The sequence below is a fragment of the Arctopsyche grandis genome, chromosome 1 (assembly GCF_051622035.1).
Source record: "Arctopsyche grandis isolate Sample6627 chromosome 1, ASM5162203v2, whole genome shotgun sequence".
Taxonomy (NCBI): Eukaryota; Metazoa; Arthropoda; class Insecta; order Trichoptera; family Hydropsychidae; genus Arctopsyche; species Arctopsyche grandis.
Genome location: NC_135355.1, coordinates 24,061,284 through 24,072,186, shown reverse-complemented (window position 1 = coordinate 24,072,186; position 10,903 = coordinate 24,061,284). Strand labels below are relative to the sequence as shown.

The window sequence follows — 10,903 nt, the reverse complement described above, 5'->3', positions numbered from 1 at the left end:
ATATATATATATATATATATATGTATATATATATATATATATATATATATATATATATATATATATATATATATATATATATATACATATATAGTACACAGTGCTGGACTATCTATGTACTAAATAGGCTTCAGCCTAGGGTCATAAGATCGAGGGGGTCCTCCAACTGAGGTGTATTATTTTAATTTTGGTACTAGTAATTTTAATTTTGGACATGTCTTATTTTGAGTTTAGGGGGGTCTCACTTCATTTCAATCCGGCCGTGTCAAATCTTGATGTATACAATGACTCGTTATTGTACACACTAATTACAAGTTTTCGTCCATGTATGTACATATGTATATAATACATCGCTATACTATATGCAAATATTATATGCAAATATTATATGCAAGCAATTTTAGGTTCTCGCCGACGTGTGCTAGTTAAAAATCATTAACAAACAAATTTTACTGACAACTAACCCAATCACGATAGTTTTATTTAATTTCAAAGATAATTATTTTTTTTTCATTTCAAATTTTCTCTAGGATCGCCATGTCCTATTCACTTTTATGTATACGGTTACTGACGAGTTTTGACAGTGTATACATTGACTAGTTCGTTTATGCACTTAAATACTTAACACTGTGTTTCTAATATACATATATACATACATATATTCTAAACGAATGCCCGTAATGTATCGCTTTATATGAGATCTAGATGACAACAATACAGTGAATACATGTTAATTATACGCGTGATAATTAATAGCTATGATGTATTATAGGTGAACTTAGTACAGGTTTTCTATCAAAATTAACAATTTTTTTGCCAAATTTATCAATTCTGGCATCTGCTAAATTTAAATTCATTATTTGATTAAATAATTACAAATATTTCAGTAAATGAAATACTAAAAATTAAATTTAAATCAATGCGATATGATTAAAAGTTTTTTATTTTGATTTTTTACTATTTAAAATTTGCTTTCCGTACATGATGTTTTTATTTTAATACATATATAAAAAGTTACTGATCAAGTGACCATTATCTATTTTACATTTTTTGTTGTTGTTAGTATTAGTTAGTATTCGAGTTGAGATAGCCGTGGGTTTTAGTCTCGAATGAAATCGTGTAATCATTTGCTCTGGGTCTTGATATCTGGGTAGTTTTTAAAACCCAGATCGACCGACTCCTGCTACATAGAGTTTGCCGATTTATCTAGCTTAATTGATTTGACTGATCCAATAATAACAGGAATCATTCTCCATTCAGTTTCTCGCAAATTCGTCGCGTATCGAATTTGTCGATATTAAAGTATGTTTACCTAAACTTTATGTAGAATGTGTATCTCGAAAAACTCGTCGTATATTGAATTTGTTGATTGTACCAGTTTATCCATAGATGACGCTAGTGTGTTGTATAATAATTGTATTGTAAAGTTTAGTAATAAATGAACAGTCAAATTGACAATAGGTGTCACGTTTTGGTACCTGTCATGGCAAATATGGCAGAAACGTGTGTGTAATAAAAAATTAAATATGTTTCTTATTTTAATGTTAACATTTTTTAGATAAATATATTCTCGAATAAAAAAAATTGGAATATCAAAATATTAACTGAAACAATAATTCAAAGGAGATTTTTATAATGGAACAGTTTTCAAAATAGATGACTTTTTACTTTTTTCATTATTTCAAGTATTTTTTTATAAATAATTATGCTGATTGATTTTCGATGATATCTCATATGTGAAGATAAATAAATTGATAAAATATTGTAAAGATTTATGTATTTATGTAAGAATATATGTATGTATGTATGTATGTTATTTGTTAAAAGCACGCGAGCGGGTACAAAGTCCCGTTCGTTTTCTTAACACGTTCTGAATTTGTACATTTTTACTTTTTATGTGTAATTTCGTTTGTGATTGATCTGTAATGTCACAGGGTCATCATTTTACGGGTCCCAAGACGACCGTCATGATAATGAAGCCCTTTTATGGGGTTTGCGTAAATTTTATGCCGATTTTCTCACAAAACTAGAACGGCATTGTGCAAAAATGTGCGACTGAAAAACATCCAGTTTTTTTGGTTTCCACGGTTTGATTTGAGTAGAATGTGTTTGAAATATCTTTGGCTATCGAATGAATGAAGTCTTTCTTCGTTTCGCTTTTGTGCGGGTATATCATAACACTTTTTCTATTGAAATGGAAGCAGAATTCAGAAAATTACCATAAAAATGTCGCTAAAATTTTCTTTAACACTTTCCGATTTCAAAGCTGTTGTTGAACACTTTTTGCAACACCTCAACATTATAATCCTTGAAGTATGAAAAAATGAATTCATTAAAGGCGTACACAGTATGCTTGAATGGATAAATAATACATGGTCTAAATTTTTAAACTTAGGAAACTTTGTACTATGAAAAATAGATATATATGTATATTGCTGGCGAAGCCAAAACTGTGAATTTGCATAACGGGCAAGCAAACATACAAACATTAACTTATGTATATATCTACATTACGAACATACATTTATTCATATATGTATGTATGTATGTATTTATTTGTATGTTTGTATTTGTAAATATATGGAGATATTATATGACGTGTTTGATTTTGATTGCAGATTATTATATAATATTAATATTTATTAGTAATTAACAAAGGAATCGTACAAGGTCTATTCGAATGCAGAAATCGTAGAAATTTGTAATATTATATTATGTACCAAGTTTTAATGAATTAATTAATCTTGGGTCATTCTTTGATACAAATGATCTATTGCGCAAATTACTTGTTTATTTCGTAATGATCGATCTCTTTAATGTTTCGTGGTGCTTGGTTGTACATATGTATGTATGTACATGCATAGAATCTACTAGTGCTAAAAATTATAGTACATATAGACAGACTATTTATTATGTTTATGTGACAAATTACGTACACATTTGTTGACGATGGGAAAAAATGCTTACCTAGATTATGAAAATCAAAGTGAACATTTTTAACTACAATCGCTAGTATTCATAGTAAATTTGTTTTGTTTGCATTTATTTTGGCAATCGCTAGGTGAAAAATGATTCTATCGAATGATGAAATCTTTTAATGTCGAAAAATCATATGATTGAATTATTTTGGTAACTAGTCTGTATCTACAGCTAAATCTGTTTTTTGCTGTTGCATAGCGAGTGAGCTATTTATGACTTAAAATTTTACTCAAAATTAGATAAAAATTCAATTTTTTGATTGAAAAACAAGACAAAATAAGAATGTCTTCTTAAGGAGGGTAATTGCCATATCAGTAGTATTATTGTTAAATTATTACATACACATTTGTTTAATATCTTGTGGCCGATTGCTGAATAATATTTTCTAGTAAAACATAATTTTATGAATCACTTTATTTATAGCAGTGGAGTAATTATTTTTTGGTTAGTGAATAATTAATTATTTAATTAATTCATTATATAATGTTGCATGTACATATTTCTTAATGAATACGGTCAACGTAATATGTCGTAAATGACAATCCTTGCAACGAAAATCGCGAATACAAAATATTTGGCACTCGAACTCTCGTTTGTGTGATAGTTCACGTGGATAGTTCGCGGACAAGTATATATTTTTCAGTAATACTTAGACAAAGATAAAAAATGAAAATACGAAAAAAACTAACGAGACATACATATGAGCTTGTTTGTTATTAGATAACTTATGCAGTCGTGATTTAATCGAAGACAATGCCACATGCAATGGATCATAAATATCCACACTATTACGATGTTTTGTTTTAATTATGCTCATGGTTGAGAAAACAGTCTCGCAAAGGTAAGTTGATGCAAATGGTAAAAGAGTTTTCACTGCAAGTTCATAAATATATGGGAATTCTACTTTTAATTTGATCCAAAAGCCTGCAAGTGAAGTTGTGGTTTCAAAACATTTTTTTTTAATTCTTGATTTGTAGTCAGATCAATTAGTTTATATTCCAAATTAGGTGATATATTATCATTCCATGGCAAAAATGGATTTCGTATTCATCCTTTTTCTTTTCGTGAATCGTCATCTGGTGGAAAATAGAAATCGAATCGCTCTGATAAATTTGTCAAATGACAACTGATTATATCGCGCAAATACGTCATATGAAGCTCCTCTCTTCCTTGGTAAATAATATCAGCCAAATGTGAAAAATGTCATAGCAATTTTTTGAGACACGAATCTTCCATGTTTTTAGTTTTCGTTTCGTTTCGTTTCGTTTCGTTTAGTTTCGTTTCGTTTCGTTGTATTGTCTGCCATTGTGAAACAAGATGACATTCTTCCTTGCATGGATAAGTTAAGGTCATTCAAAATATCTATCAAATAAGCTAGCTTGGCTATCCAGTCTATATTTTGAAATAGTTCTGACATAAGCTATTGTTTTATTTTTTTAATTACGTCTTTCTCCGCGGACCAGTAATGGGCCGCGGACCATAGTTTGAGTAGCACTGCTCTAGATGGATGAAATTTTCTAGTGCCAGGTATTCGCTGATCGAGATTTTAGTAACGCATCCATGATCGCCTTGTGCAAAATGAGCAACAATGAGCAACAAAAAATCAATAACAAAAATATTGAGATAGAAAACTAAAAAATAGCCCGAGAAAAAAAAAATTTTTGACTTTTCTAATTCGCTTGATAATTAATTATAGGTATTTTAAAACTATAAAAAAATCACAATCAATAGAAAAAACATCCAACTATTGATTTCAATACCTCACTTTTGGAACAGCAATCCTATTTTTTTAGTTAAAGACTGCAAAAGCAAAAAATTACGCATTTTTTTAGACGCTCATATAAACTGGAAGAAAACAACAAAAATAAATACCATATTCGAATTCAATGGGTCAAACTTAGTAAAGATTGAACAGTTTCAACTCTGTAATTTTTTTGTTGCTCAGTGTAATTTGTGGTAAATAAATAATTAATTCATTATATAATGTTATTATTTATATTATAAATAGATACTTTTAATATGTGAATGAAAAATTTGTTAGTTAACAGACTTAACGATAATTATATTATGTTAGTTTTTAACTGTTTTTTTGTTTAACAAAGTAACTAGATATTATATTTTGCTATTTTTATATCACGTCATTAAAAGTTATTATTGTTAATAATCTGATTGTGATCACTGTCTATTGGAAATTTTAATCTGTTTTATACAATTATTCCAAGATAAATTCTTATCTTTTCACAGTTTATCATATAAATACTGTCGAAAATCGATGTGAAACCAGTAATTTCCCTCAAAATGTCGAGAATTTTGCTATTGTGCTTTTTCAGCACAGTTATAGCACACGTTGTGGCAGTTCCATTTGTTAATGGTAATGTATTTACATAGCATGTTTGGTGTTTGGACTTTAATATGTAATTTTGGTTATTTTTTCACATTACTTTTACATTTGCATCAAATTTTATGATGATTTCAGATGAAGAGCGTCGTATGCATCCACAATTACGTAGTACAGTTTCAGACAAGTTTAAGGCTAATATTGCTGCTGAACAAACGGCTGAATACTGGCGTAAAGTGGGAATAGATACACTAAAGCGTCATAAGGAGGAATTTCTCAATGTAAATCAAGCTAAAAATGTAATTTTTTTCCTTGGAGATGGTATGTCGTTGCCAACTTTAGCTGCAGCTAGAGCTTACATTGGCCAACGGGAAGGCAATCCAGGAGAAGAGTATCAACTATCTTTTGAGAAATTTCCTGCCACAGGGCTCTCCAAAGTATATTTATTTATATGACATCTTCCAAGTGCTCTTATATTAGTACACAGTTTGTAACAACTTGAATGTTATCTATTATTGAAATTTTAGACTTATTGTGTCGACAGTCAAGTAGCAGATTCAGCCTGTACAGCAACAGCATACTTAACAGGAGTGAAGGCAAATTATGAGACAATAGGAGTTACAGCAGCCGTTCCACTTAACAGTTGTGAAAAGATGCAAAATACATCTCTTCACACTACTTCGATAGCACAATGGTTTTTAGATAAAGGAAGGAGTGCAGGTTTGTAAACTTTCCTTGAGTGTGTATGAAAATTTGGAAGACAGAATAAGGAGTTTAGTTGATAATAGGTATCGTCACAACGACAAGGGTTACCCACGCTTCTCCAGCTGGAGCGTACGCTAACGTTGCCTCAAGAGAATGGGAAAGTGATGGCTACATAACATCTGCAGGATTGGATGCTATCAAATGTAGAGACATTGCTCATCAGCTTGTGCATGAAAATCCTGGAATACAGTTTAATGTAAGTTATTTTATGCTTACTTAATTTAAAATGTTGTATATTTTAAATGTATGAAGTTTCTTTGTAAAATAGGTTATTTTGGGTGGTGGCCGGAGAGAGTTTTTACCCAACACTACGCTGGATGAGGAAAATACCCGTGGCTTACGATGGGATGGACGAAATTTGATTAAAGAATGGGAAGAAATAAGGGAGGAGAACAATCAATCGTATGAATATGTTTGGAATAAAGAACAACTGCTGAATGTCAGCGATGAAACTGATTATCTATTGGGTCTATTCGAAGGCAGCCATTGCCGTTACAATTTAGAAGGCGACCCCGTTCTTGAACCGAGCCTTACTGAAATGATGGAAGCGGCCATCAAAATTTTGTCTAAAAACGATAAAGGCTATTTCGTATTCGTCGAAGGTATTTTGTACTATTTCCCGATTTACATGATGTTTGATATCATATATTTACAAGTTTAGTTTGGTTTGAAGGTTTTGTTAAAATTTTAATTTAAGGTGGACGTATAGACCATGCTCACCACGACACAAGAGCTAGGTTAGCATTGGACGAGACTGCCGAGTTTTCTAAAGCGGTTGCTAGAGCTGTTGAGCTGACTAGCCGTGATGATACTCTCATTGTTGTAACATCAGATCATGCGCATGCCATGACTCTGAATGGATATCCTACGAGAGGAAATCCCATACTAGGAGCGAGTGATCGGTCTCGTGGTGATGACGGAATTCCTTACTTAACATTGAGTTATGCCAATGGTCCAGGATATAGAAAGGAAGTCGATGGATCCAGGGTGGACGTTACCCAAGAAGATATGAGTATGATCAATATTTTCGTTATTTTAATCAAACGAATTGACAAAATGCTAAATTGATTCTATCATTGAAGGTTCACTGAAGTTCTTAAACCCAGCAATGGTACCATTGGATTCGGAAACCCATGGCGGTGATGATGTAGGAGTCTTTGCTTTGGGACCGTGGCAACAACTTTTCACCGGAGTATATGAACAAAACACAATTCCATACATAATGGCTTATGCAGCATGCATTGATGATGACTACTCAGCTTGTACTGAAACGTCATGATTTTTTCAATATACACACATACATATGTACATGTATTACTTTAATATGAATGTATATTTTTAATCATACATTATATCATGTCATTTTATACTTATAATAAGAAGTTATATTTGTATTAAAAACATTTTATAGTTTATTACATATTTTATTTTTAATATCTTATGTGGTATTAGTAAATTATATATGATGAAGTTTAGTTTTATAGACCAAAGAGATAGAGATAGTAAGTGTACGTTTTAAACGTAGCAAAAGCGTGAGCCGTGATACTAGCATGATTTATCGGTGATCAAACATGATGGAGATCAGGCGATTATAATTTATTGACAAAGACTTACAATTGTTAATGTGTTCCAAACAATATAATAGTAAAATATTAACTAAATGTGAGATTAAAATTATTACCACAATACAGATAAGAGTATATGAAAGGATTGGCATTTATTGTTCAACCTTTCATGAACCCAAGGTTTCATAATTAATTTTCATTGAAATTTGAAATTTTCATTAAAATTAACGACGAATGAAAAATAAATCATGGACAATTGAAAACAAATTATCTATGAAAATTAACATTAATTTTAATATGAAAATTAGCTACAAAGTCACATTCATTTTGTGTAATTCTGTATAATATTATATAATTTTCCATAACATAGTCATCACTAGGTTTGTTTATTGCAGTACTTTTCGCAGTATACTAAATAAATTTGTGCTTATTGTAGGCTAATTTCCATCATTCTAGATTTGCTGCTTGTACGAGAACGTTCATTGTAAACTATGAAATCGATTAAAGTAGTTATACTTCTACGGTCATCTTTATTTTTGCTTATTATTTTATCGATCATACATGAAACTGTCACCAATGGTAAGTATTTTCACAGAAACAATCATTAATTCATTGATTAATAACTTACTATTTATGACGATTTCAATCAATATTTTGTTTTAGAGAATTCTGCCGAGTATTGGATGGATAAAGGTCAAAATATACTAAGAGATAACTTGCGTATTGATTTTCGATCAAAAGAGGATCTGAAAAGTACTAACGAAAAAGCGAAAAATGCTATTTTAGTGGTAGGGTCAGGCATGTCAATTACAACTCTGAGGGCAGCTGCAATTATACAGGAGCAAAAAAATGGAAAAAAAATATCTTATGAACATTTTCCTATAGTTGGATTCGCAAATGTAAAGTATCATATATAATAGTATCAAATATTATAGTATCGTGAACTTTGAACTGATATTTATGTATAGGTATATAGTCAACAATTTATTGATAGTTTGAATAGTTTTGCATATTATAATATATCGATAAATTCAATGTGTTGTAGACCAAATGCTTGGATATTCAAGTGGCTGATGAAGCGTGTGCAGCGACAGCCTTTTCGACTGGAAGAAAAGGAAAAAAGGATGCTGTAAATGCGGTTGATTATATGTCAGAAAATGATGTGCAATCATTGGCTCAATGGGCTTTGATGTCTAGTAAAGATATAGGTAAGTATTTCGGTGTATTTTTAAAACAAAAAAATCTCATTCAATGGTGCATATCTAATGCTTCGATCGATAAGTAACATTGAACTGGTTTACATTGAAAATTTAGTGCGAATTGAAAAAAAGTTAACGGTGTCATTATAGAGCCAAACTTTCACTTTTTTTCACCATTTTATAATGTAGTAAAGATTATCATTGTATGTATTTTTCGGTGTAAAGGTTTGGTGAGTACAAGTAGAGTGACGCACGCTTCAGTAGCGGCCATGTATGGAAAATCGCCTTTTAGTAATTGGGAAGCTGACGTGGACGTCACACATCAAAAAAATAATTCATGCTTAGATTTTGCTTGCCAATTGGTGTATCACAATCCTGGTAAAAAATTCAAGGTAATTGTAGTTTTGTAGTGTTTTAAGATTAATTATATTATTTAAATTGTTTAATTTTGGTGTAAATTTTTGAATCAGGTCATTCTTGGTGGAGGAAAGTCTAATTTTCTTTCAAATTTAGCAGACGGCCGAAGAAAGGACGGTAAAGATTTAATTGAGGAGTGGATACAGGATAAAAAGCAACAAAATTCTAGTTATCAGTATGTCGAAGATAGAGAACATCTATTGCAAATAAATAGTAATACAGACTATGTTCTTGGTTTGTTCAATCCTGATCATATGGAGTATAATTTATTAGCAGATAATACTACAGAACCAACTTTACCGGAAATGGTAGAAGTTGCTTTAGATATTTTGTCAAAGAATGAAAATGGATATTTTCTTTTCATTTTAGGTATGGTTATCTATTTCATGTTCTAAATATGTTATCTAATTCATCGTTATCTAATGACACTATACATACAAAACTGAGGAAAAACATAATCATTTTAAAATTGGCTATTAATATTCTAAGATGAATGTTTATTTATTAAGTAGCAGATACATATGCCCAACATATATGCACATATATACATATACATACATATATGAGGAATAGTTTAATCCCCGACAAACATATGTACATATTTTAGATCTTTTCTACAGAGTTATTAATAAATAAATAAGAATTTATCAATGGATACTAGGGATTTTTTAAATATATATTTTACTTTACATCATTACATTATTACATATTTTAGTTTACATTATTACATTATTATATATTTTAGTTTACATTTCATGTTGTAGGTGGAAGAATAGACCACGCCCATCATATGAATCAAGCCAAATTGGCCTTGGATGAAACAATTCAATTATTTGATGCAGTAGAAGTAATTGAACGCTTAACAAATCCTGACGATACTCTTTTGATTGTGACAGCAGATCATGGTGATACAATGACCTTAGCAGGTTATCCAAACCGTCATGATTCTCCTTTAGATATTGTAAAAGGAAAAACATGTAATTACACCTCAATCAGCTATGCCAATGGTCCAGGATACGGAAATGAAGCTAAAGATTTTTCAGAAAAACCTACTTATCAATATAGGTCTACCACTCCATTGGATCAAGAAACTCACGGGGGAGAAAGTGTCGCTGTTTTTGTCAATGGTCCATGGAAAGAACTATTCTCTGGTTCCTATGATTTGGATTTGATTCCTCATGCTATCGGATATGCAACTTGTATCGGTCCTGGAATGCACTCGTGCAAATCATTTTCAGAGATAGATTCCACTTCAGACAGAGTTCTAATATCGCCTAGCATTTCATCCTCGGCTAACTTAATGTCATCTCAGACAAATATCATATATATAATGCTAATAATTATGATAAAGTGTATTGTTTCATTTTAATTTTGATTTCTTTATTTTTTCCTGTATACATACGTATTTTTGATGCTCCTGAAGAATAATTTTAAATTACTATATGCAAATATTCGAAAAGACATTTTTCGTTTACAGCGTTTTTATGATGTACATGTATGTATGTATCTATATATACAATTTGTATTTTTAAACTTGGTTGTACTCTTATATATATATATATATATATATATATATATATATTTTTTTTTTTTTTTTTGTAATATTGTATATTTAATATATTTTACTATATTATTTCAAT

The 10,903-nt window shown here is 30.5% G+C and overlaps 2 protein-coding genes across 2 annotated transcripts; both read left to right on the top strand.

Annotated features, from left to right (window-relative positions):
- Nucleotides 1–5,219: 5,219 nt before the first annotated feature.
- LOC143919302 (membrane-bound alkaline phosphatase-like) lies at nucleotides 5,220–7,497 on the top strand. The gene is made up of 7 exons (XM_077441555.1): nucleotides 5,220–5,350; nucleotides 5,456–5,754; nucleotides 5,845–6,037; nucleotides 6,106–6,278; nucleotides 6,351–6,684; nucleotides 6,780–7,094; nucleotides 7,165–7,497. Exons 1-7 carry the CDS (start codon nucleotides 5,278–5,280, stop codon nucleotides 7,359–7,361), a joined length of 1,584 nt encoding a protein of 527 aa, XP_077297681.1. The 5' UTR covers nucleotides 5,220–5,277; the 3' UTR covers nucleotides 7,362–7,497.
- A 286-nt stretch (nucleotides 7,498–7,783) lies between these two features.
- On the top strand, nucleotides 7,784–10,675 carry LOC143913983 (membrane-bound alkaline phosphatase-like). The gene is made up of 6 exons (XM_077434042.1): nucleotides 7,784–8,226; nucleotides 8,311–8,546; nucleotides 8,693–8,855; nucleotides 9,072–9,238; nucleotides 9,317–9,632; nucleotides 10,028–10,675. Exons 1-6 carry the CDS (start codon nucleotides 8,139–8,141, stop codon nucleotides 10,630–10,632), a joined length of 1,575 nt encoding a protein of 524 aa, XP_077290168.1. The 5' UTR covers nucleotides 7,784–8,138; the 3' UTR covers nucleotides 10,633–10,675.
- Nucleotides 10,676–10,903: the final 228 nt, after the last annotated feature.

Bases quoted from the DNA above. Each gene is read 5' to 3' on its own strand.
- LOC143919302 (XM_077441555.1), top strand. From the start codon at position 5,278: ATGTCGAGAATTTTGCTATTGTGCTTTTTCAGCACAGTTATAGCACAC. The intron at 5,351-5,455 runs GTAATGTATTTA...TGATGATTTCAG, and splicing joins GGCAGTTCCATTTGTTAATG to ATGAAGAGCGTCGTATGCAT. The intron at 6,685-6,779 runs GTATTTTGTACT...TTTTAATTTAAG, and splicing joins CTATTTCGTATTCGTCGAAG to GTGGACGTATAGACCATGCT.
- LOC143913983 (XM_077434042.1), top strand. From the start codon at position 8,139: ATGAAATCGATTAAAGTAGTTATACTTCTACGGTCATCTTTATTTTTG. The intron at 9,239-9,316 runs GTAATTGTAGTT...TTTTTGAATCAG, and splicing joins ATCCTGGTAAAAAATTCAAG to GTCATTCTTGGTGGAGGAAA. The intron at 9,633-10,027 runs GTATGGTTATCT...TTCATGTTGTAG, and splicing joins ATATTTTCTTTTCATTTTAG to GTGGAAGAATAGACCACGCC.